We start from the raw sequence: 26,536 nt of genomic DNA, 5'->3' as shown, positions 1-26,536 counted from the left end.
AATGGGTTGCCATGCCCTCTGCCAGGGGATCTTCCCAACCCAGGGATCAAACCCAGGTCTCCCGCGTTGCAGGTGGATTCTTTACCATTTCAGCTACCAGGGAAGTCCAAACCTCAATAAATCATGAGAAAATATTGGACAGACATCATCATGTCCAAACATCAGAATGAAAGCCATTGTACTTTTCGAAAGTATCGAGATCATGAAAGACAAGGAAAGACCTAGAAATGGTCACATCCTGGAGGAGGATATTACTAGGGAAACAGGAAATTCTTTTATTTAAAATCTAGTTTAGTTAATTGTATTGGACCAATATTGATTTCTTAGTTTTCATCATCATTCTGTGGCAGAAATTCTCAGTTTTGGCACTGTTAATATTTGGGGGGATAATTCTTTGTTGTGGAGGCTGTACATTGCAGGATGTTCAGTAACATCCTCAGCCTCCACCCACTAAATGCAAGTAGCATCTCTCTCCTTTTGTGACAACCAAAAATGCCTTAAACTTGCCATATGTCCCCTGGGGAACAATATCACCCCTGGTTGACAACCTCTATTCTATTATGTAAGATGCTAATATAAGGGATGGTTGGGTAAAAGACTTTGAGAACTATACTACTTTTGCAGTCCAGCCCTAAATCTGAAATTATCTTTAAAAAAAGATTATGATTATTATTATGCTAATACATGCTTGTTAAAAAAGTCAGAATGTTATAACTTAAGTTCCTCATTTCTTCCTTCACCTGCATCACCAACCAGTATTAGTCATTAACATATTTGGATAAATCCCAAAATTTTCAGTGATACACAACTATTTTTATACAGTTTGAGTTAATTATAATACTCAAATAATATACAAAGTTAATTTTTGTTGATCTTTTTGGTTTTATTATGCTTTCTTTTTTTTAATATATATTTATTTGGCTGCACTGGGTCTTTGTTGCCATATGTAGGATCTAGTTCCCTGACCAGGGATTGAACCTAGGCCTCCTACTTAGGGAGTACAAAGGCTTAGCCACTGGACCACCAGGGAAGTCTCATTATGCTTTCATACGTACTATAATTGCTATGCTGTACTATGTTTTGCTTTATTTTTTCACCCAGCAATACTTACCCTTGCTATGGACCAGACACTGTTTTCGAATGCTTTCTATAGATGAACTCATTTAATCTTTACATCAAGGATATTCATGAGACATGTTTTTTTCTTACTCTCATTTTGCAGATGGAGAAGCTGAAGTACAGAGGTTAAGTAATTTGTTAAGGTCACAGCAAGTGGTAGAGCCAGGCTTTGAACTCAAAGCAATCTGGTTCCTGAGTGCTTTTAACTTTCAGCTGCATCCTGCCTCTAATTTGTCCTAGACATGTTTCCCTGTGTATCATGTCACTGCGCCTCATTCTTTTTAACAGTTACATAAGGTTGTATGCTATATTGTTCAGTTGTTAAGTCATGTCTGACTCTTTGCAATCCCATGGACTGCAGCACACCAGGCTTCCCTGTCCTTCACCATCTCCTGGAGTTTGTTTAAACTCATGTCCATGGAGTCAGTGATGCCATCCCACCATCTCATCCTCTGTCACCTTCTTCTTCTGCCCTCAATCTTTCCCACCATCAGGGTCTTTCCCAATGAGTCGGCTCTTCACATCAGGTGGTCAAAGTGATGGCATCAGGTGGAACTTCACTTCAGCATCAGTCCTTCCAATGAATATTCAGGACTGATTTCCTTTAGGATGGACTGGTTGGATCTCCTTGCAGTCCAAGGGACTCTCGAATCTTCCCAGAACCACAATTCAAAAGCATCAGTTCTTTGGCGCTCAGCCTTCCTTATTGTCCAACTCTCAACATCCATACATGACTACTGGAGAAACTGTAGCTTTGACTATACAGACCTTTGTCGGCTTAGTGATGTCTCTGCTTTTTAATACCCTGTCTAGGTTTGTCATAGCTTTCCTTTCAAGGAGCAAGTGTCTTTTAATTTCATCACTGCAGTCACCATCCACAGTGATTTTGGAGCCCTAGAAAATAAAATCTGTCACCGTTTCCACTTTCCCCTTATCTATTTGCCATGAAGTGATGGGGCCAGATGCCATTATCTTAGTTTTTTTAATTTGCATTTTAAGCTAGCTTTTTCACTCTCTTCCTCCTATAGATGAACTTTAGTTGAACTCTTCCCTGTTGGTGTCCCGGTTCCCACGTAAATCTACAGCCCTAGGTCTCCAACCACCTCTTCAATGTCCCTTTAGTGCCACAGCTTTCATTTTAAATTGACTTATTCAACTGATATTTCAATAAAAAATAAATTTAAAAAGCAACTTGATTCAAACTGAGCTATTATCCTCCCACCCTCGCTTCCACCAATTTCCACCCACAAAGCCACCGTGTCCTCATCTGAATGGCAATGCCAACACCCACCAGTCACCCAGGACAGAGGCAGAAGCCAAACAGGGAGGGAATTAGTGAAGTAAAGAAGATTTCAAAGGAAATGGAAAGTATTTGGGTCAGTAAAATAGGGAAAGAGTTTTGCACAAAAAATTAAAAAGAGGTGGTCTAGCTTTGGACATCTGGGGGAAACAAGTGGGACGAGGGAGAACGGAGGAGCCAAATATAGGCTTCTGGATTCTTAGCTGTTCATCACCAAGGTAACTGCGTTGCTATGGCAACAGCAAAGGCAGCACCGCCTTTTTCAAGAACTTCCTTCGCTGCAGTTACCTCCACACAGGCCAGACACTTCCGCATGGGAGGCTTCAGCCCAAGGGCTATGGTTTAGGAAGGCGGGAATTGCTGCAGTAGTAGCCAATCGGATGGGCTCTGTGGCTAAGAACGCAAAGGAGGGGTCGGAACTTTTGGAAGCTCAGCAGAGGGCGTTGATAAGGCGAGTTCGCGTTCCTTTCCCACCATTTAGCGGCCGAGGAAAGGAAGAGGGCGGGACCTGGGTGAGGCCGACCGGGGGCGGGGCCCAGATTAAAGGTGGGAGGCTCCGCCCACCCCCGCTTCTGCTCAATAGGAAGCCAGAGAGTCAGTCCGGACAGTTAAGGTGCCCAATGAGTGCTGTCGCCAGGACCCCGTGCGGGGCGGGCTCAGCCAATCGGCAGCAGCGATGGGCGGACGCGGGCGGCAGAGGCGGTGCGGCGGAGGCGGAGCGGCCTCTGCGGCAGGAGGGAAGATGGCGGACGAGGAGAAGCTGCCGCCCGGCTGGGAGAAGCGTATGAGCCGCAGCTCAGGTGCCGCGGGGGTCGGGGCTGGGACGGGGCCGCGAGGGCCCGCAGAAGCAGGGCTCGAGCTTGTCCCTCGAGCGCGGCAGCGCCGCTCGGTTCCCGTGGGGTCCTGGCTCCTCCGCGTCGTTCCCGGGTAACGGCCCCGGCCCACCCTGTTGGGGCTGCGAGCCTGAGGAGAGGGGAATCCCGAGGAAACTGAGGCAAGGGGCGTGGCCGGGGAGTTCCAGGGTGCTCCCGGGGTGGCAGGGGGATGGTGATCCCGCGGCACTCCCTCAGTAGATGGCCCTGGCCCTGCCGATCTGACTGACATTTTCTTTCGGCCTAATGCACCAGAAGTCCTGAGGGAACGTCTGTGCAACCCGCTGGTCCCAGGGTGGGGACCCCTTGGGAAGGACACCCCAACATCATGCTCAGGGCGGGGCCCTAGGGTGTTGTTCGGCCTCGGATATACAACCTCCTTGTGCTAATACGCTGGCTACCATCCACACCATATTCTAAGTTTGCGATATCCGGCCGGTGGTATTCTGCCTGAGAACTGCCCTTGTGCTCCGGAACCCGACTTAAGACTTTTCCCCAATAATAATGTCAAGAATAGGGAACGTTTATCTCAGGACCAAGCATAGTTCCAAGCATTTTGGGTGTTTGCTTTCTCTAAATGGCCATAACTTTGGGAGAAAGGTAATTGTTACCCCCGTTTTGCAGATCAGGAAACTCAAGGCCAGAAAACGCAAGGAACCCGACCAAGGTCATTGATTTCAGGGGGTGGGGGCTGGGTTCCGACCCAGTCATTCGGACTCCAGAGCCCCCTACCCTTCTTGCTGCAAACTACCAAGATGCAGGTTCCAGTATTTCACACTTCTTTCTCCATAGAGCCTAGCAGTCATAGTCGCAGTAATAATTCGATTTTTTGAACATCAGGAGCACTTTGCATACAGCACCATCCATTCTCCACATTAACCCCCCGGAGGTTTGATGTCCTTATTGTCTCACCCCCACTTTTCAAATGAGAAAACTGAGGTTCAGGGAGATGGAACCCATTGCCAATGTTGTTGAGGCAGTCAGTGGCTCAGCTCTCACCAACCCTCACCCCACCCTGCAGCCTTGACCTGTGGGTGTGACCTACAATGTAAAGCCAATGCTCTGCCCAATTTGGGGCTCCCACTCCAGCCATTTCTACCCAGTTCAATCCTGACAGTGTTCCCTGAGGGTGACATCCAGCCCTTCACGGTGTTCGGCACAAGTCCTCCGTGTAACCCCAGGCAGACTCTGCTCCGGGAATGACACCCTATCTCTACTGGGTCGTACTTCAGGCTTCTTGTTGGCAGCCCTCACTCCATGCTCTTTAGTCTCTGGATAACACCTGACCCCAGTGATGCTGGACCCCAGTTCTGTAACTGTGTAGGGGAAAAGGACAAAGCTTTTGTGTGTCACACACATGGGTACAGTTTATGCAGCAGAATAGACACCCATTGCTTTGTTTTGGAGGTACTAGTAGCTGACCAGACGCTTCACAGTAACACGTGCATGCTCAAGTCATGTCCTAGACCCCCTGGACTATCCCACCAGGCTCCTCTGTCCATGGGATTTCCCAGGCGAGAATACTGGAGTGAGTTGCCATTTCTCTTCCAGAGTATCTTCCAACCCAGGGATCAAACCCAAGATTCTTTTGCTTCCTGTATTAGCAGGCAGATTCTTTACCTCTGTGCCACCTGGGAAGCCCACGGTTTGACCAGAGATGTATTAGTATGTCTTTTGTTACCCAAATGTTGCTGACTGGAGTGTCTCAGCATTCACTTATATAACAAATCGCCAGCCACAGGCGTTAGTTTCTGCAAAAATCCCCCAGTCGATAATGTGTTAATATACGTCAAGTGCTATCCTAAGCTTGTTACAGATGTGAACTCTTACAGTCCTTCCAAAAACCATTCAGGCAAGTACTATTGTTATTTCCATTTTACAAGTGAGAAAACTGAGGCCTGGGGAAGGGAGTCATACAGGGAGTGAGTGGCAGATTTGGACAGGGAGTCTGGCTGCTGAGTGCATGCTTCGAACCTCTCTTCCTCATCTTGGGTTATTTTCCCCCCTTGAAGTTATTAATGACCAAAGTTATTATGTGGTCGTACTTGCTTGTTTATTGTGTGTCTGCCTCCCACCTAGAGGGTTAGCTCCCTAAGTCCTGGTGACACTGGTGGACAGCAGTGGGCTGGCTGAATGAAGGCATCTTATTGGCCAGTTCCATATCATGGCTTGATGGTGGTATCCACTGAGCAGGTCCCAGCTGAATTCTGTACCCCACCCCCCCTTCTAGGCCGGGTGTACTACTTCAATCACATCACTAATGCCAGCCAGTGGGAGCGGCCAAGTGGCAACAGCAGTGGCAGCGGCAAAAATGGACAAGGGGAGCCCACCAGGGTCCGCTGCTCACACCTGCTGGTCAAGCACAGCCAGTCACGGCGACCCTCATCCTGGCGGCAGGAGAAGATCACCCGAACCAAGGAGGAGGCCCTGGAGCTGATCAATGGTGAGCAGGGGTTGGAGACCAGGCTTGGGGGAAGGGGGCAGTCCCTCTCCCCAAGGGCAGTGCAAGCTTTACAGAAATCACATGAGATCCTCCACCCCAGCCAGCTTAGCTGTCAGCTGTGGCCTTGGCCGACCTATAAGTGCCTGTTGGTGGCATGAGCCTGGCTTCCATGGCTGCCTCTCATTTTCCTCCCCAGCTGGTGTGTGAGAGTGGGCCAAGGTTGGTGGAGAGGACACAGCCTTGTGGCTGCCAGACCTGGGTTCACATGGTCACTCTGCACCTAGGAGCTCCTTGACCCTGGAGATTCATGTCACTTCCTTGAGACTCGGTTTTCACCTCTGTCAAATGGACATCATCATCTCCTTGCCTTCATGGGCCATTGTCAAAGCTCTGAGATGAAATGGTGTAATGGGTGGCACACAGTTGTCACTGTGTGGGTCGTCATTCAGTGGGAGCTATCCTGGAGAGTAGTGTCATCAAGCAGGGTCTTGGGGTACGTATGTGGATGGGTCAGGAGGGAGGTTGGAAAGGTAGCAGTGTTAGAACTAGACTACAGAGTCAGTGAATTAATTTGGCTCTGAGCAGGCTGTTCGTCGCTAAGTTCTGTGTTTCCTCCACAGTCTAGAGCAGCAGTTGGTAGGCAGACTTTTTCTTAAAAGGCCAGATGGTAAATAGTTTAGGTTTTGTGGGCTGTACAGTCTCTGTCAGTTCTGCTTGGCAACTCCATAGCAGCTGCAGGTGATGTGTAAACAAATGGGCGTGGCCATGTGTCAATAAAACTTTATTTACAGAAACAGCAGGATTTGACCCCAGGGCTGTAGTCCTCAGCATCCTGGTCTAGAGCTATCTAGCATGGCCGCTTCTATCCACATGTGGTTATTTTCATGTAAATTAGTTCAGTTTAAGTCATATTAAAGATTGGTTCCTCAGTCACACCAGCTACACTGTTCAGTAGGCCCACTTGGTTATAGGCTGCCATTTTGGACAGCACAACTGGAGAATATTTCCATCCTTGCAGGAAGTTCTGTTGGACAGTGCTGGTCTGGATCACAAGTGTGGTTTCATCATCCACTCAGCCTCTCTCACCAGAGATCCCAGACACCTCCCAGGCCCTCCACAGAACCAGTGTCTCACCCCTGCCCAAACAGCCTGAGTGCCTATCCAGTTCTACCAGGTCCTGGCTGTGTGACCTTGAGCAAGCTACTTAACATCTCAGCCTCAGTCTTTTAACTTACAAAGTTAGTGTTAAGATAATAGGACCCACCACATAGGGTGAAGAAAAAAAATTGTTAGTCGCTCAGTTGTGTCTGACTCTGTGACCCCATGGTCTGTAGCCTACCAGGCTCCTCTGTCCGTGGATTTCTCCAGGCAGTAATATTGGAGTGGGTAGCCATTTCCTTCTCCAGGGGATCTTCCTGACCCAGAGATCGAACCCAGGTCTCCCGCATTGCAGGCACATTCTTTATCTTCTGGCCACCAGGGAAGCCCTAGTGCAGCAAAGCTTGAATAGCAGCCCTTGGCATCTAGTGAGTGGTCTGTAATCGCTGGTGGCCATTATGATGGTGGTTACTAGCACAGGCCTGGCATGGTTAGTCCGTATTAGCTGTTGTTTTGTGCCACATAACTGGCCTGTGGGATATTACTGACACATACCTACACCCATACCTGTTCACCCCATACAGACCCCAGCATGATAAGTGGCACCTGTTAGCCACCCACCTCTTAGCCTTGTAGAGTGGAGCCAAGTTTTTGCACAGAATCTTGAAGGCAGATTTAAAGAGCTTCCTTGGACTTCCTTGATAGTCCATTGGTTAAGAATTCACCTTCTAGTGTGGGAGAGGCAAGTTCCAACCCTGGTCAGGGAACTTAGGTCCTATATGCCTTGGGGCAGCTTAATCTGCGTGCCACAACTAGAGAAGCCTGCATGCTTCAATCCAGCACAGCCAAAAAAAAAAAAAATTGGAAAACAAAAAATAGCTTGCCTCCCGAGCTCCCTAGGGCGGGGGCTGGGTCTTTCTCTTTTCCCACTGCACACTGGACACAAAGCCTGGCCCACAGTAGCGCCCACATCTGGGTCTCCTGAACCCAGAGGAAGCAAGAAGGGATCCTGGCAGAGGAAGCGGCGGAAATGAAGGCCTGGGGCTGGGCTATAGGCAGGACTCAGGGGAAGACTGCAGGGGACTGAAGAGAGATGAAACCCATCTGGGCAGGCCCCAGCCAGGTGGAGGAGGGCCCAAGCTGAGGCCAAAAGCTTGGGTCCTTTTCCAGAGGCTGCAGGAAACACATGGCCACGTGATGCTGGGAGAAGGGCCTTACAGTCCTGGCTTTTCGGAAAGAGCTGTGGCTGGAGGGTGACGGGCCAGGAAAGCCGGAAGGCCCAGGCCCAGGCTGGATTGGGCCAGCAATGAGCAGTAAGTGATGAGTGGGGTCTGGCTGCCACTCAGGGGAAGAGTATGTGGCGGGATGCTCAGAAGAAACCACGAGATGACCTCTTGGATGCTTCTGGCTCAAGTGGTCCCAGTTCTGAGGCTTCTGGACCACGTGAGAGTGCACAGAAGGTGATGGGCACTTGAAGAGTGAGTGGCAGATGTCGTCACTGGCTGAGGGGACTCGGGAAGAGACGCAATCTGGGGAGAATCTCACTAAGTCTGAGGGCTGGAGGAAGGAACTTTGGCGAGGCAACCATGAGAGGATCTGGGTTGAGCAGATAGCAGGCCAGAGACAGAAGCCTGGGGGACAGTCCCAGCTAGAGATGGCAGGTAGACATGAGGACATCTGAGCGTTGCTTGAAAGAAAAGCTGTTGGGCTGTAGGGCCTGCCTGGGAGTGGTGCCGCCTGTCCCATCTCCGAGGGACAAGGACATGTCTAGTGGGGCTGGCAACTGCAGTGGGAGCCTGGGGGTACTGTCAGCTTGGGTCTGGGGAAGGGGTATCCGTGGGCCCTGGTGCCTCACCTTAAATCAATGTACACTCGGAAGTGTTAGCAGGAGTCAAACATGCCTCCCTGTGCCAGGAGCCTTGGTGGAGGCTGTGGGAGGAACTGCAGCTAGAAACAGTGTGACTTGAACTTGGAATGGGTAGGAGGCAGGGGGAGTAGGTTCTAGAGAGCTTGAGTGGGCAGAATCAGGAGGACTGGGTGATAGATTAGAGGGGCAAGGAGCAGGTAAGGTCAGAGGTAGTGTGACCCACCCTGGACTGGCCCATAGGTGGATCTCAGTGCCAGCTGTGTGAAAGTTGCTCAGTTGTGCCCAACTCTTTGTGACCCCATGGACTGTAATCCGTGGAGTTCTCCAAGCCGGAATACTGGAGTGGGTAGCCATTCTGTTCTCCAGGGAATCTTCCCAACCCAGGGATTAAACCCAGGTCTCCCACATTGCAGGCGGATTCTTTACCAGCTGAGCAATCAGGGAAGCCCAAGAATACTGAAATGGGTAGCCTATCCTTTCTCTAGCAGATCTTCCCAACCCAGGAATCGAACTGGGGTCTCCTGCATTGCAGGCGGATTCTTTACCAGCTGAGCCACCAGGGAAGCCAGCTGTGTAGCTTCAAGCAAGTGCCTTCATTCTCAGAGCTTCAGCTGGCCTCATCTGTAGAATGGGCACAGGGTGGCCTGAAGATCCAGGGGCCAGCTGACTGCTGAACACTTAGCAGAGCAGTGGGCTCTGTGTCATGCTGTCTGCCTGGTAGAGCCTTAACCTCAGTCATGTAGGTGTGTGTGGTGGGGACCAGGATCAGGACAAGGCCTTTGCCTACCGCAGCCTCTCCTGCTTGCTAATGGTCCATGGGTAGAGCTCTGGGGCAGGACATGGGAGACCTGGTGGGCTCAGCATGTCGACCCTCCACTGACATTGGCATATGGTCTTAATGTCCTGAGATGGGCCCCCTCAGGGGTCATTATGAGGGTGCAGTAAGATGGCACAGACTTCGGTACACTTGTGCATTGTACATTGACCAGACACCCATGTGCCAGGTCAGCAAGCTCTGGGCACCGGGGCCTGGTTTCCTCTTTCATGAAGAAGGATGTTTCTCCCCCGTCCCCTCTTCTCATCATGGGCTTGTTCCAGGTGATGACGAGATCAGCCTTTCGGTGGCACAGTCTGCCACTGGCAGCCTGGGTTCCTCCATACCCGTTTAGAACCTGTGCTCCTCAGTTGCCTTGAAAACCAGTGTGTTCACATTTTCTGCTGAGGCTTCTTTCTCAGGGCCAGCTCCTCTGCAGCTCTTGGGCTGTGGCCAAAGGCTTGTCAGGGATCTGGGGACTGGCTGCCTATCGTTGCCTGTATCCTTGTGTAAGGAAGCCAGGCCACAGAGAAGCCCTCCCTGCCTCTTCCTCTATCCCTACGTGCCCAAGGTCGCAGAGAGGCCCCAGTGTGAGTCCTATCCCCGTACCCCGTGCCCAGGGTCTGAAGGGTTAGTGAGCACCTTCCACCCAGTGCCCACTCATGGTGGGCGGCTCCCTTCCAGGCTCCTGGTTTCAGGCTGGGGTCTCTGGTCTCTAGACAGCCCCTCTTGGAATTTGGATTTTTTTTTAATGTTTAATATTTACTTGGCTGTGCCTGGTCTTAGTTGCAGCATGCGGGATCCTTAGTTACAGCATGCAGACTCTTAGTTGCGGAATGTGGGATCTGCTTCCACAACCAGGGATCAAATCTGGCCCCCTGCATCGGTAGCACAGCATCCTAGTCACTGGACCACCAGGGTAATCCCTGGGATTTGGGTCTTGAGGAAGGCAGACTTAATTCCATCACCTTTATCCCTGTCCAGACCCTTTCCCTAGTTTGTCTCTAAACCTCTTTAGAGTCAGAGACCACTCTACTTGTTCACTTACTGTCCCTGGAATCATTATGGTGTGACTCTGGCTGCTACAACAGAATACCACAGGCTGGGTGGCTTAGCCACAGACGTTTATTTTTCACAGTTCTAGAGGCTGGAAGATCAGAGTGTTGATTGGTTTGGTTTCTTCTGAGGCTTCTCTCCTTGGCTTGCATATTGCCACCTTCTGTGTGCTCACCCAGCCTTACCTCAGTGCATGTGATGGAGAAAAAGTGAGCTTTGGGGGGACCTTTTTTTTTAATATGTAGTTTTATTTATTCGGTTGCACTGGGTCTCAGTAGTTACAGCAGGCAGGCATGTGGGATCTTTAGCAGTAGCATGTGGGATCTAGTTCCCTGACCAGGGTTTGAACCCAGGCCCCCTGCACTGGGAGCGTGGAATTTTAGCCACTGGACCACCAGAGAAGTCCCTAGCTTTTCACCTTGACTTGTGGCCAGACTCCCAAAGGTTGGTTTTAGAAAGAAGAGCTCAGAAAGGAAGTCTTGTTTCTTTTTAAAAAATCATTTCAGGGACTTCCCCTGTGGTTCAGTGGTTAAGACCCCATGCTTCCAATGCAGGGGACGAAGGTTTGATCCCTGGTCATGGAACTAAGATCCCACATGCCGTGGGGCGTGGCCAAAAAGTAAGAAAAAAAATCAGGGTCCCATGCAAGCAGAATATTTTCTTTCTTTTAAAAAACAAAATGTATTTATGTATTTGGCTGCATCAGGTCATAGTTAAGGCACGTGGGCTCTTCGTTGGGTCATATGGGATCTGTCACTGTGGCATGAAGACTCTCTAATTGCAGCTTATGGGCTTAGTTGGCATGGCTTATGGGCTCGGAGGCATGTGGGATCTTAGTTCCCCAACTAAGGATTGAACACATGTCCCCTGCTTTGCAAGGCGGGTTTTTAACCACTGGACCACCAGGGAAGTCCTGTAGCAGAATATATTCTGAGAGCTGCTGATCACAGGAAAATGTGAGTGCTATGAATGATGGGGAGAAAAGCTTGGCTTTTATTCAGTTCTTAGGCTGCTGTTCCTTGCGTGCACACACACTGTGTGTCCTTACCAGGCTGCCTAGTTTCAGGGATCCCTGCAGCTGTGCCCCCAGCCCCAGTGGCTGGAGGATGCTGCAAGGGGTGTTTGAACAAGGCTCAGGACCGGGGCCAACTCCCCAAATGCTGGGCCCATGCAGCAGTGCTCCCACGAAGTAGCTGGATGCAGGCAGGTACACTGGGGGGTGCTGCACTCAGGATTCCGTGGCTGGGTTTACTGGAGTCCAGACAGGAGGCGGGGGTGGGGGTGGGGGAGTAGGGAGTTGGGAAACGTATCTCAGTGTTGGTCGGGTGAGACTGAGGACATAACCAGAATCCAGGGAGAGGAAGAGATGGAGGGGAATCCTTGTGCCACCCAGTTCAGTTCGGAGTCACCCGTGGATGCTTCAGGCACAGGGGGTCCACTTGGCAGCCACAGGGGTTATTGGGAGCCCACCCGGGTTTTCACAGCAGGAGGCACTGCAGGGACTTCCCTGGAGGTTCAGTGCGTAGGACTCCAGGCTTTCACTGCTGAGGGCCTGGCTCTGATCCCTAGTCAGGGAACTAAGATCCCACAAGCTGCAGGGTGCAGCCTCCGCACACACCCCCCCACTCCCCCTCCAAAAAGCCACCGCAGCATGCAGGCCACAGGGGTCGGGGCTGTGTTACATCAGAGAGCCTGTCTGACTAGGTAGCACAGCGCGATGACAGCCAGCGCAGACCACAAGGTGCAGACGGGTATGCAGGTCAGAAGCAGGGCAATCTGAGTGGCAGGGCCCCGCAGCAGGGAGGACAGAATGCTGACAGCGGGGGCCGCTTGTCAGGGTGTCTCTCAGTGCCTGGCACTGTGCCTCGTATCCCTGTGACCAGCTGGCAAATGACCGATGGTCGAGGCTCAGAGGCGCAGGGACACAGTGCAGGCAGGGGCCACGGGGACAGCTGTGGAAGCAGCCAAGCAGATCAGATGCTGGGACACGAGTTACTGCCGTGGCCTGTAGTGAGATGGGGGGTGGGGTGACAGGCGTGCTGCCATGGCGTCCTGGACGGACGGACGGATGACAATGACAGGTTAGACCAGAGCCGGAGATCTGTGGGCCAAGGTGAAGTTCCCACCAGCTCAGCGACGGGCAGATGGTCTGGCTGGGTGTGTGGGTCTCTGAGCACCAAGTGGATTAATCAGCAGTGTCCATGTGGTGCTCAGAAAGGTGCCAGGCGTGTCACAGCCTCGTTTAGGTCAGACGGGAGCCGTGGGTAGAAGTGTCACCGTGGTGTTGCCCTCTGCTGGGAGCCCTTTCCCTCAGTCCTCTTCCTTCCCTCCCATCAGCCTGGTCTCCCTGTCCCTCCAGGGAGAATCGGTATCTAGTTTGGGCTGCACAGAGGGTGAATCTGGTGCGCTGCCAACTCACCCCATCAGGGCAGCTGGGAGAAGAGCCATGTCAGCTGCCCCGGGGCGCAGTCTGCTGCCTGTCCCTTGCTGAGTCCCAGTCAGGCCGCCTCCAGGGTTCTTCATGACACCCAGGAAGTGGCCCTGGCCTTCCTCACACTTTGGACAGACAGGACGACCGAGGCCCTCGCTCTGAGGGCTCAGCCATCTCCTGTGGCAGAGCTGGTCTAGTGCTATGGCCTCCTGCCTTTGTCCTAGAAGCCTCTAGAAAATTTTCCTTTTACTGCCCTGGGGCGTCCCAGTGTCCCTTTTTATTTTTATTTTCTTGGCTGTGCTGCTGTGGGATCTTAATTCCCAACCAGGGGTCAAAGCTGTGCCCCGTACGTTGGAAGCCCTGAGTCTTAACTACTGGACCGCAGGGGAGTCCCCCAGTGCCCCTTCGTAACGTCCGGCCTGCCTTCTGTCCTCCCCAGCAGAGCCTGGAGGTAGACTTTCTCTCAGTGTGGGGGGGGAGGAAGAGGCCATGCCACGTTCATTATGTGTTCCTGTGTGTATAGGGAGGGGGGTTACAGAGAAGGGGGTGTAGGACTGGGTAGGAGACCAGCTGCTCTTGAGGTCACCACAGGGTCATGGGGTGCATGCCTGTCATGGGTGTGTATGGCTCCGGCTGTGGTTGTGCATGCACGCTCATGCACACACGATTGGCAGGGGTTGCGGGCTCCTTTCTGAGTAAAGTGCTGCCCTGCCCGCAACCCTCCGCCTGCCCTGCCCTGACGAGGAGGCCTCCCTTTGTGTCCCTCTTGCAGGCTACATCCAGAAGATTAAGTCTGGAGAGGAGGACTTTGAATCTCTGGCCTCACAGTTCAGCGACTGCAGCTCCGCCAAGGCCAGGGGAGACCTGGGTGCCTTCAGCAGAGGTGCGCAAAGAATGGGCACCCTTGAACCCCAGCAAGACCCTCTGACCCACTGGCGCCTGCACCCCACCTAGAGGGATGGCCCGTGTCGCACTGTCACCTGGGGTCCACCAGGTGGCAGCAGAGTCCCTTCCTCAGGCTGCAGAGTCTTCTCCCCGGTGGTGGTATTTCTCTCGGGGTGGGGCATCCATCTGTGTCTCTCTCTGCTCAGTTGTCCCCACCACAGACCCACCAAGGTGGGTGCTTGCTGCCATTTCCCTCTCTTCTTCTTGAGGTGCAAAGCTGGGGCCCCTAAGAGTCCCAGAGCACGTCCCCCAGAATCCTCTGCCCGCCCTCCTGGGTGGAGAAACCAGGAGTGAGGGGAGGAGGGGGTCAGATCAGCAACCCCGCCAAGTTCAGGCCTCTCCACCTGGGACTGTGGGAAGGGAGGAGCAGAGGGAACCAGGCTGCCGCCGCCTCCCCCCTCCATCCTAGGGTCTCTAGAGCATCAAGGAAGGGCCCAAAATAGGCTGAGGGCTGTTTGGGAGCCAGCAAGGGGCTGTGGGCAGCCCCAGGAGGCAGACAGGCCAGACAGTGTGGCAGGGCCCAGGGACCGGCCCGGGGAGACCAGTTTCTCAGTAAAACTCCTCTCAGTGCACAGAGGAGACAGCCACTCTGCCTCGTTCTGCATGCTGTCCTCAGCTTCCCGGGGCCTCCCTAATAGCCTTGCCACCCCCAGCTGCGCCCAGCTCAGGCGCCGTGTCAGGGCCGGAAAGTGCATGACGGATGAGTCAGAATGAGGGCCCTGGGGGCACAGTGGGAGCCCCATCTGCCCAGTCCCACCTGCAGGTCTGGACCCCACCCGCCATCTCTCCTGCTTCCTCCCCCAGGTCAGATGCAGAAGCCATTTGAAGACGCCTCCTTCGCGCTGCGGACAGGGGAGATGAGCGGGCCCGTGTTCACGGATTCGGGCATCCACATCATCCTTCGCACGGAGTGAGGGGTGTGGATGGCCCAGGCCTGGCCCCCTGGGGGGAGACGGGTGGGATGGGGTGGCTGGGCCCGCAGACTCCGCTCCCTGCTGCCGGCCAACCAGTGGGGACCCCTCCCTTCTCCTGTCACACAGTATTTATTGATCCCAGAATGGCTGGGAGGGGTCCCTTCACCACCGGGTGCTCCCTGTCCGCTCCCGTTGGGGCTGTCCTTGCTAGACCCCCCTCCCCTTTAGGAATTGACTTCAGAAGGGCACAGGGTGGAGAGGCTCCCTGGGCTCCCGGGGCCAGGGTTGGGGGTGACCTGTCCCAAAGAGAAGGCCTAATTAGCTGAGCTGCCCCTGTGCTGCCCCAGGTCCAGGATGGGGGCAGGTGGGCCTTGAGTTGTTGCTGGTTGGGCCGTGTTCCTCTGTTCAGTTGTAAAAAGACGCTCCGCATGGGGCCCAGGCTGCTAGCTGCTATGGGGCCTCTAAGCAGCTATGCAGCGCCTTCCCCACCCTTGATTAAACCTGGAACCACTGCTCTGCTGTCTGGAATTTCATTTCCCACCCCCGGGGCAGCGATCATCTCCCACCACCCCTGATGTCAGGTGTCCAGGCCATGTTCCCTCCCTGGGAAGCTGCTCCTTTCCCTGGGCCTGGGGTGCTTCATAGCAGCAGCAGACTCTCAGGGAAGTGGAACAACAGTGGTCCTCAAACTTGGGTGTTCAGGAATGTTCCAGAATGCAAGGGCCCTGACCGCACAGCTCTGGGTTCAGCAGGTCAGGTGGAACAGGAGAATCCTCAGAACCAGAGTGAAGTCCCCGTTCACCCTTGGTTCTCTCGGTGCCACGCCCCCCCAAACACACACGCCCCACTTCTTTTGGAACAAAATACTCCCAACACTCTGATGCCCACTTCCCTGTCACCGTAAGCATTCTGCCAGAACCCAGGCATCTCTGCAGATGCTAATACCATGGCAACGGGGGCCAGTGAGCAGGGCCACTGCCAGATGTCTCTGAGAGCAGGGGTCCTGCCTAGCCTTCTGGTGGCAGGTGGGGGGAGTTCTGTGCTGGAACATGGTAAGGGGAGGGTCATTGAGCAGAAGGAATCCCTGCAGCAGATGTAGGAGGGGGCGGGACTCTTCAGGTGGAGGCTGGGGGCGTGGCCCATCTGTTCTGCATGACTCCTCACACCTGCCCCTGGATCCGGGCCTGGGCAGGAGGCTCAGAGGTCAGTCAAGGGGTTCATGGGTGTGTTGGAGAAGGGGTTATGTCTGTTCTCCACCCCACACACGCACTTAATGGGGACCAGCCTGGATCTTGGAGTGGTGGGCTAACACGGCTTGGGAATCCAATAAAATAAGCCCTGCCTGGCCTGACCCCAGGGAAGAGTCCCCCTACCCCCAGAGCTGAGTCTTAACACAGGCCTGAGTTGCTCATAAATAGTCACCTGGGCCGACTCCCATCTGGCCAGTTTCTGGAGCAGTTGTGCTCTGCCTGCCAGCATGCTTATCATTAAGAAGGTTTAATGAGCCTCCTCTCAGCTCTGGCTGCTTGGCTGCCCCTCCAGACAGACCCTTCTGCCACCGTCTGTGGGGCCCACGAAGCAGGCAGAGGCCCCACTGCCGTTCTCTGGGGCTTGGGGAGCCATTGCCCCCCTCTCCTGGTCCAGTGGAGCCTCTGGGAAGGATTGGAAATGAGTACTTGGGGGCAGAAAGGTTTGCAGAGTCCTCCTCCAAAGTACCACCTGAGAAGTGGGCCTCTGCCCTTTAACACCAAACGCCCAAGGAAGGTCTCCCTGAGCTCCCAGGCATCCGAGGTGCTGTTGGGGAAGGGAGAGGGTGGGGGTGCATTTCCCTGTGTGGGGCTGGCAGGGAATTTTTTTTTTTTTTGCCTTGCCACCTGGCTTATGGGATCTTAGTTTCCTGAGCAGGGATGCCACATGTGCCCCCTGTTGTTCTTAGGTGTGTGTCCTCTGTGACCCTGGGGGTCCCCACCTGCCTCCATGGACCTCCCTCTTCCTTTGTCTAGCAGCAGCCAAACCCCAAACACAAAAGAAAGTTCCTCTTAGATAAACATGCCCTGGAGCCCTCTCAGCATCCATAATTCAGAAGCTGTGGCTCCTGTCACCTGCTCCACACTCCCACCCAGCCGCTCCTGCCCAGAATCCAGGCCCTGGATCCCAGGCCCTCAGGATGATGAGAATATAGTCTACGCCACTGGTCTGGCGCCTCCCCACTCAAACTACCTCAGGGGCAGTGTGGTCACTTCAGTTCGGGGTGACATGGGTACTGCCACTGGATGGTCTGCAAAGCTTCCCCCGTGAAGCCAGTCACGTCCATCATAGGGGAAGTTGCGATCAGCAGGCAAGCTTGGACACGGGCGGATGACATGTGACCGAGGCCAGGGTCAAGGGATGGGGGGTTATTTCTCCTGCCCATGTTTTATTGTTCAGTTGCTCAGTTATGTCCAACTCTTGGGGACCCCATGGACCACAGAGCACCAGGCTTCCCTGTCCTCCACTGTCTCCTGGAGTTTGCTCAAACATGTCAACCCATCTCATCCTCTGTTGCCCCCTTTTCCTCTTGCTCTCCATCTTTCCCAGCATCAAGGTGTTTTCCAGTGAGCTGGCTCTTCACATCAGATGGCCAAAGTACAGGAGCTTCAGCTTCAGCATCAGTCCTTCCAATGAATGTTCAGGGTTGTTGGAACAAAAGCCACCAATGTAAAAGTATCAGAGGGCAGGGCCTGCCCCTGTGTTGTGTGAGAGAAAGAGCTGTTCTGATGCCAGGCACCTGTGGGCATTAGACGCCCAATATGATTGGAGGGATGGGGTACAGGAGTTCTAAGTGGGTGTTTTTGGTGTGTTTTTGTGTTTTTTTTTTTTTAAAGCAGGTACAGAGCAAAGTGCCTCTCAAAGTGCTTATCCAGGAAGTGATTATTTTCATGTCAAACTTGCTAATTTAAATGGAAAATTGCTTTTCTTGACGATTTCTGTAAAAATTGGTTTTAAATGCATGCATCAGGCAGTCACATTTATTATTCATTGGTTTCGTTGGCAATACAGCCCCAGTGTCCCGCGTTCCGGGAGATGCCAGCACAGAGCAGAGATGATTTAATCAAGAGAGGCCATTAATTAGACATGGGGAGACAGGGAGGGAGGGTTCCTCCCACAGGAGCAGGTTTGGCCACCGCTGTGGCCTCAGCAGGGGCAGTGGGGTTGGAGGGAAGGGGAGCCTGAGTGGGTGGGGCTGTTCACATGATGTTTCTGCTAGAGATTTCAGTGGGGTGGGGGCCATGCATTGGGGCGAAGGTGGCGGTACGGGGTACACTATCTTTGTTCCTGGCCACAGCTCCAGAGGTGACTGTCCTTCCCCCTCACCTTGCTGTCGCCCAGGCCACCAAGGATCTGGCTAAAATAAAGCCTTCATTGTGTCCTTCCCATTCTGTGACCCCCTTCCACTCCACCTCAGTCACATCAACAAGGCTTCTGAGGACCTGGACTCTGCTGACTTCTTCAATTTCTTCCCGACTTGTTCAACACACCCTTCCTGTCTCTGAGACATGCTAGCTTTGCCCATTTCTTTTCCTCCAGGAGCCCCGATCTCCACGTTGGTCCCCATTGAGGACTATCCCTGCCCAAGCCAGGGCATCAGGTGTGGGTGTGTCCAGTGGGAGACCCCCAGGCACTTTCAGACTGTTGCTACCTTTTTGTTAATAGCGCACTCAGAACTGGTGCAAGTTACACAAAATGGTTTTGAAATTAAAAAGCCAAAACAAGAAAAAGGGAAAATTCTTTTGTGTCCCACTCTCTCGTGGTGGTGGTGGTCAGTCACTCAGTCATGTCTGATTCTCTGCGGCCCCATGGACTGCAGCACGCCAGGCTGCCCCGTCCTCCACTATCTCCTGGAGTTTGCTCAAACTCATGTCCATCGAGTCGGTGATGCCACCTAACCATCTCATCCTCTGCTCCACCCCTTTCTCCTTTTGCCTTCAATCCTTCCAGCACCAGGTTCTTTTCCAGTGAGTCAGTCTTCGGAGCTTCCACTTCAGCAACAGTCCTTCCAATGAATATTCAGGGCTGATTTCCTTCAGTATTGACTGGTTTGATATTCTCTTTTGGCCACACCACGAGGCATGAGAGATCTTAGTTCCCCAACCAGATGACCAGGGATCGAACCCACAGCCCCTGCAGTGGAAAAAGTGGAGTTTTAACCACTGGACCACCAGGGAAGTCCCATCATGCCTATATTCTTAAAAGCAGCCAAACTGTTAAAAAAAATGTTAAAAGTTGCCAGATGGTCACCAGTGATGCACCAGTGTGATCAGTGAGTGAAAGAAAAAAAAAAAAAACTGGCAATGGGATTTCCCCGGCAATCCAGTGATTAAGACTTTACCTTCCAGTTCAGGAGGGCAGGTCGGGTCGGGCAGCCCTGGTCGGGTCGGGCAGCTAAGATCCCACATACCTCCTGGCCAAAAACCAAAAACATAGAAGCAATACTTGTAGCAAATTCAATAGACTTTTAAAAATGGTCCACATCAAAAAATGTCTTTAAAAAAACTGACAATATTCACATGAGGCCAGTCTTCAGTATCATGATAGAATTTGCAGTTGTTTGGATCCTGGTGTTTGGATCAACTGAAACAGCTTTGGATTGGGTCTCCTCACCTGGCTTCCCAAAGGGCTAACCCTACCATGAACCCTGCCCTCATCCCTCCCCCCCCCCCCCCCTACCCCACCCCCCCCCCTCACCCCCACCCTCAGACTGGGCTTGTGCGTGCATGCATGCCAAGTCCCTTCGGTCATGTCCAACTCTTTGCGACTCTGTGGACTGTAGTGCCCGCCAGGCTCCTCTGTCCATGGGATTCTCCAGGCAAGACTATTGGAGTGAGTTGCCATGCCCTCCTCCAGGGGATCTTCCAGACCCAGGGATCAAACCTGCGTCTCTTAAGTCCCCTGCCTTGGCAGGCAGGTTCTTTACCACTAGCACCACCTGGGAAGCCCCAGACTTGTGCTTACCTGCCCCTATTCACAAAGCTCATGTCCTCGGACAAGGGAACCCAGCTGGGATGGGCCTCCAGGCTCACCCTCCACTTCACCTCCTCTGCCTCTTCTAGACACACAGAGCAATTAAAGCATCAAATGTCAAAGATCCCATTTATTCCGGCAACCCGGAAAGAAAAAGTGTAAATTAAAAAAAAAGAAAAAAAGAAACAGATCCATGCACTCAACTCCTTGGGTTGGGAGGAAGGGATGTGGGGAGAGGAGAAGAGGGTCTGGGTGGGATGCAAAAAGGGAAGGGAGGGAGGGAAGATAGAGAGAGACACATAAGCAGAGAGAGAGACCTGGAGAGTCAGATCAAATGAAAGAGACAGAGGCATCAAAAAAAGAAAAAAGAAAGATGTATCAAAATCAGATCATAAAGAAGAGACAATACAGAGAAAACGCACCAATAGAAATACAGAGGCAGAGAATGAAAGCTGGGTGCAAAGGTGAAGAGAGAAAAAACAGTACCCAGAGGAAGAGAGGGAGGGAAAGAGAGGGCAGGACAGAGACAGATAAACTCGGAGGGACACAGCGGAATGGAAAGGGCCCCTGTGGCCCTCGTGTGGCAGCGCAAGGCAGCGCAAGCGACGGCAGCCCCTAGGGGTCCCCGGCGGTGCTGATGACATGGAAGAGGGTGACGTTGTAGAGCACCTGGTGGCCGTTGTTCCAGGTGTAGAGGGCCCGCTCCCGGGGGTTGTAATCCAGCATGGAGATGTGGGAATACTGGTTGTGGAAGGGCACGTCCGTGTACTCATAGCTGGACGTGTTGGTGAAGTAGGCGAAGTAGACCTTGGCCCCAGCCAGGTGGGAGTTGGTCACATAGAGCACGCCGCAGATCATGAAGGCCTCGCCGGCACTGCGCTTGGGGTAGCCAGTGTCCCACGAGCGCACGACCTCCAGGGTGTGCGGGTCCAGCCGGCTGACCACGATGTTGCCTGCATTCTGGTTGGTGGTGTACACGGCCCAGAGCCCGCTCTCGTCCACCATGAAGTCCATGTCCGAGAAACCACCCCAGGAGTAGGGGAAGGTGTTGTTGTAGCCTGCCCCGGGGAGGCTCCGCTGCACCAGCACGGAGCGAGAGCGGAAGTGGTACTTGACCACCACGTTGCTCTGGTACTTGTTGTAGAACAGAGAGCCGTTGTACACCACGTGGCCGGTGCCAGCCCACGGCTGGGGCAGCAGGTGCTGGATAAAGTTCTGACCCTTGATGAAGTCTCCCAGAGTGCGGAACTCCAGGACGCGCCGGCCCTTGTAATAGCCATCCATGTACCAGACCTGCAAGAGAGCTGTTGGTCACTGGTGGGCCACTGCCGATGACCAGGGGTCTCGACAGTCACACATCAATCACATAGTCATGAGGGGTCAACAGTCTCTTGGTGGTCATTACTCAATCACGGGATGTCTGGTGACCCTTCGGGACCAGGCAACATCCCGGTGACTGGGGTCACTGGGCCAGTGCCATTGGTCTCAGACACCCAGAGGACAGGGCTTGATCCCCAAGAATCAGGGGAGACTGCAGTCCCTGGAGACTCGCTGGGCCTAGGAATTGACTGGTCACTGGGTATGGGACGGTTAGCAGTCATGAGACTGCCCTGGGGTGGCAAGAGGTCACCATCATCCTCTCCGTCAACATCACTCACTGTCACCATGGTAGTTAGCAATTATGAATGCTCTTACTAGTGCTGGTTGTTGGGTTAAATATCTTAAAAACTGTAAGGCTGACTTTATTATAACCATTTTGAAGATAAGGGAACTCAGGCTCAGCAACATTAAGGAACTTGCCCGAGATTCCCTAGCTAAGATTCCCTAGCTAAGAACTGGTGGAAGTGAAGTCGCTCAGTCGTGTCCGACTCTTTGCGACATTCTCCAGGGGATCTTCCCGATCCAGGGATCGAACCCGGGTCTCCCGCATTGAAAGCAGATGCTTTAACCTCTGAGCCACCAGGGAAGTGGGATACTAATCCAAGTCTGATTCCCAAACCTAAGTTCTTTTTGTTTGTTTTGCTGTTGTTTTTGGTGGTTGTTTTTTGGTTTCAGCCACACTTGTGTGGCTTGCTAGATCTTAGTTCCCTGACCAGGGGTCAAAATTGGGCCCCGGCAGTGAAATCACCAAGTCCTAACCACTGGGCAGCCAGGGAATTCCCCTCAAACCCAGGCTCTTAACCTCTTGATTAAACCACCATGATGCCTCAGGAGCTCAGTGATCACGGTGGGGAAGTGGCTATTATGGGCTTCCCAGGTGGCTCAATGGTAAAGAATGCCAACGCAGGAAACACAGGTTCGATCCTTGGGTGGGGAAGATGCCCTGGAGAACAAAATGACAACCTACTCCAGTATTCTTGCCTGGAAAATCTCATGGAAAGAGGAGCCTGGTGAGCTACAGTCCATGGGATTGCAAAAGAATCAGACACAACTAATTGACTTAACGATCTATGATGGTGGCTGCCCGGTGACCAATATCTGTCACTAGGATAGTCACTGAGCAGTTAATGGATGGTTCCTGTGGGCCAGAGGTGACAGGCAATTGTGACCATGGGGGTCACTGGAAGTTCAAAGGTCATCGAGTGGTGCTCAAAGGTCCTAGTCCTTGGGAAGGCACTGGTCACTGGTGGTTATTTTGAGATCAGTGCTCACTGGGAGCTGGTCAGTGGTACTAGAAACCATTAGTCTCTATACAGTCACTGGACGTCAGCTGACTTGTAGATTCACAGAGTTGGAAAGTTCTTGGTCACTTGGTGGTCACTAGACAGTCAGGGGGAGGTCAAGGGCCCTGGAGACCCTAGGACAAGATGATCATTGATGTGGAGGCACCAGGCACCTATGGAGTGCCAGGGGCTATGTCTCCCTGACCCCGGGTTCTGACCCCCGGCGTGAGCACACTCACCCGGCTGTCCGCGCTGGGGGCCATCGTGTCCGTCATCCAGGAGCCAAAGCGGGACCCCATGGCCCGAATGGTGATGGGGTTACTGACCCCGGTCAGCTTCCCACAGCCTGGGAGGCAGCAACAGGGGGAATGAGGGAGGAGGATGGGAAGAGTCCAAGGGACACAGGGCAAGGCTGAGGGGGTGATCAAACTGAAGCGCTGGGACCAGGGGTGAGGGAAGATCCAGAGATCTGGTCCCAAGGTGGAGTTAGCTTGGGGGTGAGGAGGGGTAGGGTCAGGGCCGTTTCCAGTTTTGGGGGTCTATTTTTGGCCTTGGGTAGGAAAGTCAAGGATCAACGTTTGGAAGTTAGAGGTCAAAACTGTGTTCTGAACACGCAGAGGGTATTGGGGTTGGAGGTGGAGCTCAGGGGTCAAGGTGAAGCATCAAGGCATACCCAGCTTCTGGGCGCAGGCGTGGAGCCGGGCCTCCAGGGCCATCACCCGCTGCTGCAGGTCCTCGTAGCCGTAGGCGCCCATCTCCTCCTGGATGCTGGCAAGGCTGCCGGAGAGATTCCTCACCTCCTCTCGCAGGCGCACGATGGTCCGTGTGTCTGCCTTGTACTGCTCCAGGACCGAGCTCAGCGGCAACAGCTCTGTCATCCTGTCCTTCAGCTCCTGCCCCCAAGAGGGAACCTGTGCTGATCTCGACCCCTGACCGGTGACTCAGACCTGGCTCCAACCTTCAACCCACAACTTCACCCATTTTGGGGGGGTATTATTTCTACGGGAGTGTAATCACTTTACCATGTTGTATTAGTGTCTGCTGTACAGAAAGTGCATCAGTCAAATGTATACACATGTCCCCTCCCTCCTGAGCCTCCCTCGCACCCACCCCCAATTGCTGTTGTCCCGTCGCTCAGTCATGTCCAACTCTTTGCGACCCCATGGACCGCAGCATGCCAGGCTTCCCTGTCCTTCACTATCTCCCGGAGTTTGCTCAAACTCATGTCCACGGAGCTGGTGCCAGTGATACCACCCCTTATCTTTGATGCACACCTGACTCTTGACATTCAGCCCAATTAGGACCGCAGATCCCAGTCAACCCTCTGTCCTTCCTGGAAGTAATCGGCACCAATCCCAGTTCTTCCTTTGATCTCTGACCTGAACCCTGAAGGACGCACCTGGAAGCTCTTGGCTGAGAGGGACCCGTCGGCTGCCCGGAGCCGCGCATCCAGGCTCCGCATGAGGGTCTCCATGCTGCGCACATACTGGAGGTCCCGGTACGTCCGCAACTCAAGAACCTCCATGGACTGGGAGACGTTCTGAACCTAGGAAGTAGGATGGTTAGGGTGAGCCAGACTCCTGTCCCCATCCCCAGGGATGCCGCATACAAGATCTGGTGGGGCCAGAGGCTAAACACCCAACCAACCTTCTCCTCCTGACCTTACCAGCAACCTCCCAAAGGCACACCCAATCTATCCACCTGGTCTGGCCTCCACCACCTCCCACCTCTCCTTGCCTCCCTGCTCTCCTCGCCTCCACCCTCATTCACAGCAGTCAAGTTTCCACACAGCAGCCACACTGAGAAACATGTGGGATCTTAGTTCCCCAGCCAGGGGGCGAACCCATGCCCCCTACAGTGGGCGCACAGAGTCTTAACCTCTGGACCCTTGGGAAAGTCTGGAGAGGGAGTTTTTCAAAAGGAAGATTGAGTCACTTTCTCCTGCAGACCCTGCGAGCAGGTTCTGCCGCTTTGCCTTTGACCTCTCCATGTTCATCTACTCCAACCACCAGCCCAACTTCACTCTCATAAGCTCAAAGCTCCTTCCCTTCTCAGGGCCTTTGTTGTTGTTCAGTCGCTAAGTCATGTCTGAGTCTTTGCGACCCCATGAACTGTAGCACGCCAGGCTCCTCTATCCTCCGATTATCTCCCAGAGTTTTCTCAAACTCATGTCCATTGAGTCAGTCATGCCATCCAATCATCTCATCCTCTGTCACCCCCTTCTCCTCCTGCCTTCAATCTTTCCCAGCATCAGGGTCTTTTCCAGTGAGTTGGCTCTTTGCATCAGGTGACCAAAGTATTAGAGCTTCAGCTTCAGCATCAGTTCTTCCAATGAACAGTCAGGACTGATTTCCTTTAGGATTGACTGTTTTGATCTCCTTGCAGTCCAAGGGACTCTCAAGAGTCTTCTTCAACACCACAGTTCAAAAGCATCAATTCTTCAGCGCTCAGCTTTCTTTACAGCCCAGCTCTCACATCTGTGCACGACTGCTGGGCCTTTGCACTTGCTGATCCCTCTACCTGGAGTGCTGTTTCTCTCGTCTTCCCACAGCTGGCCCCTCTTCATCCTTCATGTCTCAGCTCCAGCATCACCTCCTCAGAGTGGCCTTCCCTGATCACCCTCCCTCAAGGGGCCACTCACCCTCTCTTCCTTATGTGTTTTTTTTTTTTTTTCCAGTTGTGACTACTACCTGGAACATTCTTATTCATCTGCCTCCTTCAGGTGGGGTCCTCAGAGGCAGATCTGGTGTTTGGTTTGTCCACAGCTGAATTCTCAATAAATACTAGATGCTCAGTAAATACGGGTAAATGATGGAATGAAACCTCCCTTGCCCTGACCTCTCTGAATCAGTCCGAGGGCCCCCTAGGTCCCACCTCCACCTGGCTAAGGTGAGCTCCTCCCAGTCAGGGTGAACTCAGAGACGACGCTGGATGCTTGTTGAAATATGCAGACATTCTTGAACCATTGTTCATGTGACACTTGGAAGTTCTGAGGAAGCCAACAAACAGCCTGATACCCATCCTGGACATCACAAAACATTTTAATAGTCATTGTCAACAATCAAGGGGACACCCCCTGGATGTGCCTAGTGTCTCCTGGTTTACAGTCTATGGGAACTTGAATACAATTTGTATTTTGCTGTTGTGTGAAAATTGTATGAATCTTGTGTGTGTGTGTGAAAATCATTCAGTCATGTCTGACTCTTCTGTGACCCCATGAACTGTAGCCCACCAGGCTCCTAAGTGTATGGGATTCTCCAGGCAAGAATACTGGAAACTGCCTTCTTCGGAGGATCTTCCCGATCCAAGGATCAAACCTGGGTCTCCTGCATTGCCGGAGATTCTTTACCATCTGAGCCACCAGGGAAGCCCTGTATAAATCTTAATTATGTTAAATTGATTCATAGTGCTTTTCAGGTCTATTATATCCTTCTGCTTTTTGTCTATTCATTCTATTTATTTTTGAGACTTTGATATTAAAACTCCAACTAAAAAATTTATCTGCTTAAAAAAGTTGTAATATATAGTGGAATTATATGTAACTTTGTTCTGTATTTTCCAAGTCTCCTGTAAATGTTTTATCATACTTTCAAAACTTAAAAAATAAAAAAGAAAGGAAAAAAAACAATCAGGGGACATTACATGGTCATCTTGCTGTTCTGGCATCACAGGCAGACAAGACTTTGGTGCCAACAAGGGTCTCTGTCCTCAGCTTCCTCCTCTACAGGAGGGCCGTGGGAGGTGGCTAGTCCCTTTCAACACTGACATCAGAACTGACTCATAAGCAGTTCATCTGGGTAATAGCAAAGAACAGCAATCAGCCTGTAAAGGGCACTGAAATATCCTTGGATTGAATTGCTGTTGTTTAATTACTAAGTCGTGTCTGACTCTTTCTGACCCCACGGACTGTAGCCTGCCAGGCTCCTCTGTCTCTGGAATTCTCCAGGCAAGAATACTGGAGTGGGTTGCCATTCCCTTCTCCAGGGAATCTCCCCAAACCAAAGATCAAATTT

At 52.6% G+C, this 26,536-nt stretch overlaps 2 protein-coding genes across 3 annotated transcripts in view; one reads left to right on the top strand and one right to left on the bottom strand.

Moving 5' to 3' along the window:
- The first annotated feature begins 3,104 nt into the window (after positions 1 to 3,104).
- PIN1 (peptidylprolyl cis/trans isomerase, NIMA-interacting 1) lies at positions 3,105 to 15,373 on the top strand. Its single transcript, XM_040240763.1, has 4 exons — positions 3,105 to 3,219; positions 5,522 to 5,734; positions 13,773 to 13,883; positions 14,750 to 15,373. The coding sequence occupies exons 1-4, from the start codon at positions 3,162 to 3,164 to the stop codon at positions 14,857 to 14,859; spliced, it is 492 nt and encodes a 163-aa protein (XP_040096697.1). The 5' UTR covers positions 3,105 to 3,161; the 3' UTR covers positions 14,860 to 15,373.
- Positions 15,374 to 19,970: 4,597 nt separating this feature from the next.
- The window catches only part of OLFM2 (olfactomedin 2), a 73,431-nt gene continuing 66,865 nt past the window's right edge, over positions 19,971 to 26,536 (bottom strand). Inside the window, exons 3-6 of one of the 2 annotated variants that reach the window (XM_040240761.1) lie at positions 23,923 to 24,069; positions 23,197 to 23,416; positions 22,763 to 22,869; positions 19,971 to 21,153 (exon numbers count right to left, since the gene is read on the bottom strand). In XM_040240761.1, coding sequence (XP_040096695.1) covers positions 20,476 to 21,153; positions 22,763 to 22,869; positions 23,197 to 23,416; positions 23,923 to 24,069 — 1,152 coding nt within the window. In that variant the 3' untranslated portion in view covers positions 19,971 to 20,475. The remainder of the gene's footprint in view (positions 21,154 to 22,762; positions 22,870 to 23,196; positions 23,417 to 23,922; positions 24,070 to 26,536) is intronic. The other variant, XM_040240762.1, reaches the window with a different exon arrangement.

The sequence above is a fragment of the Oryx dammah genome, unplaced genomic scaffold (assembly GCF_014754425.2).
Source record: "Oryx dammah isolate SB20612 unplaced genomic scaffold, SCBI_Odam_1.1 HiC_scaffold_5, whole genome shotgun sequence".
NCBI lineage: Eukaryota > Metazoa > Chordata > Mammalia > Artiodactyla > Bovidae > Oryx > Oryx dammah.
Note: the sequence above shows the minus strand (reverse complement) of the source record. Positions and strands in the feature narration are given on the sequence as shown.

Coding starts and splice junctions, on each gene's coding strand:
- PIN1 (XM_040240763.1), top strand. CDS start 3,162: ATGGCGGACGAGGAGAAGCTGCCGCCCGGCTGGGAGAAGCGTATGAGC. Junction 3,220..5,521: donor GCGTATGAGCCGCAGCTCAG/GTGCCGCGGGGG, acceptor CCCCCCTTCTAG/GCCGGGTGTACTACTTCAAT. Junction 13,884..14,749: donor CCTGGGTGCCTTCAGCAGAG/GTGCGCAAAGAA, acceptor TTCCTCCCCCAG/GTCAGATGCAGAAGCCATTT.